Source organism: Octodon degus, unplaced genomic scaffold (assembly GCF_000260255.1).
Source record: "Octodon degus isolate 3935 unplaced genomic scaffold, OctDeg1.0 scaffold00235, whole genome shotgun sequence".
NCBI classification, from domain to species: domain Eukaryota; kingdom Metazoa; phylum Chordata; class Mammalia; order Rodentia; family Octodontidae; genus Octodon; species Octodon degus.
In genome coordinates, this window is record NW_004524811.1 from 3,207,074 (window position 1) to 3,209,163 (window position 2,090).

Genomic DNA, 2,090 nt, shown 5'->3' on the forward strand with positions numbered 1-2,090 from the left:
TCGGCAGAAATTCCTACTGGGCGGGAGGGGTGGGGACGTACGGGGGAGTGGTGGGGGGCGGCCTGAGGGGGCGGGAGAGGGTCAGGCCCATGCTGTGCCTGGGCTGGGACTGGTCCCGCCGGCGCAGGGTAGCAGGAAGCTCTCCGCACACTCACCGGACCTAGGCTAGGACTGTGTCTCCCACAAAATTGACAGACTGAATGCATGATGATTGTTTAATTTTGTGATAGGTGACACCAAGGTAAAAAATAACTATACTTCTATTTTATTGCTTGCACCAATAGCATGATTTCAAGTACAGAAGAATCCTTTTGCTGTGTTCTTCTCAGGAATGAAATTCATTACTGGAAACATAGGAAGCCTATATGCTGGTCTTTGCTGAAAAGAAAACAAATAGCGTTTTATGCGTCAAAAGAATAGGAAATGTTATAACTTAAAGCAGCTAATGGTGGCAACATGTGGTGTCTTGGATTGCAAACCTCCCTTCTGTTTGGATGCAGGCCTCTTTCCTGGCACTCCAAAGCACTGGTATATATTTTTTATATTATTGGTATATCTATGCAACACTTTGTTCCTAAAGTTTGTGATAAGGCTTACATAGAGTGCAGAGGAAAAAGCATGCTTTATATATATTTTTTTCTGAAATTATAAACACTGTACATTTCTTTTTGTTTATATAAACACTGCAGCAAGACCCTGGGTTTGTGTGTCAATTTTATCTCAGTAGACAGTTTTTACTGAGATTTTCACAAAAGGCTTATAGAAGGGCTCCTGAGGTCTGTCTCCCCATCGCCAAGTACCTCCCTCTTCTCTTTGTAGCAGCATTTGAGATGCAGCTGTCTCACCCTCTGCTCGAGACAGCTGAATGCAATGGCAGAAAGGTGGAAGAGTGGAAGCCTTTTTCAGAAAACTGCTTGCAAAGTACTGGCACAAGTATCCTTGCTGCCCCATACTCAGTGTGGCACTGACGGGGGGCACTGTGAATGCCACAGCAGCTGGATGGGCCAGAAGCAAACACTGAGGCAAAAGAGGAAAGAACTGCCACAGAGACCAAATCAATCCAAATCCCTCAGCCCAGGAGATGGAAGGAATTACCTATGGAGCTCTGTATTTCATGTTTCTTAAGTAGCCTGGCTTTACTAGCCGATGTTTTGTCTCTGAGAGGGGAAGACAAGAAAAACAACAGGAAGAAGAGTTTAACATACTGATATTTAATTTTCAAGGAGAAAGTTATCCTGAATCTTGGGTTGAAATTAAATCAGTTCAGGGCCACCAAATAGCTCAGTGGGTTAAAGAGCCTGCTTAGGCAGATGCGGGCACTGGGGGTTCCATCCCCAGGCCTGCTGTGTTGGCCCTGTCCCCAGGGAGCACTGAGATAATGATTGAGACCGGGCCTGGTGGCATGCACTTATAATCCCAGCACTTGGTCACTACTAGTGTGATCTACCTAGACCCTGTAGACCCTATACTAAATAAAAAGAAAAGAAAAGAAATTAAATCACCTCTTTATCATATAAAGAAACAATAAACATTTTCTCCCTACTTGAGGATCAACATTCAAGACCTTTTCTATACTCCAAAAAAGTCCATCCTTCCCTTTACCTGGTCCTAATACCACACTCACTTAGGTAAATGCAAGATGATTGTTAACAGCCCTTATAGAGCATATTTAAAAAATGATAATAATTTGTTCCCCCTTCCCAAACATTCTCATAGACTAGTCACCACTCAGAGAGTAGAGGATTCTCCACCAGAATCAAAGGTCTGCATGCTGGACATGCCTGTGAGAGTGTCTGAAGTGTAAGCTTTGCAATGGAATGAGTGTTCCTAGCAAAGAGGTCCTGAGGAAGGAGACTGGAGACAAAGGATGGGTGCTTCCACAGAGCCATCCAGGGGGATGACAGTGACTCCAGTCACTGGGGGACAGGAACCAGGCAACATCTTCCTACTTCTCTCCTTGATCCCTGCCTTTACTCTCCCTTATGTGTTCTCATTTGAGGGTACTGGAGAAGCTACCTCTGACAGGTAGCTTCAGGCCTCTCTCTCTCTGTCTCTCTCTCTGTCTCTCTGTCTCTGTCTCTGTCTCTGTC

The 2,090-nt window shown here is 44.9% G+C and overlaps 1 protein-coding gene across 1 annotated transcript in view; it reads right to left on the reverse strand.

Moving 5' to 3' along the window:
* Positions 1 to 187: 187 nt before the first annotated feature.
* Afm (afamin) overlaps positions 188 to 2,090 on the reverse strand; it is a 28,472-nt gene continuing 26,569 nt past the window's right edge. The window contains exons 14-15 of the mRNA XM_023705988.1: positions 1,096 to 1,157; positions 188 to 378 (exon numbers count right to left, since the gene is read on the reverse strand). Of these exons, the coding sequence (XP_023561756.1) occupies positions 1,140 to 1,157 (18 nt within the window). The 3' untranslated portion in view covers positions 188 to 378; positions 1,096 to 1,139. The remainder of the gene's footprint in view (positions 379 to 1,095; positions 1,158 to 2,090) is intronic.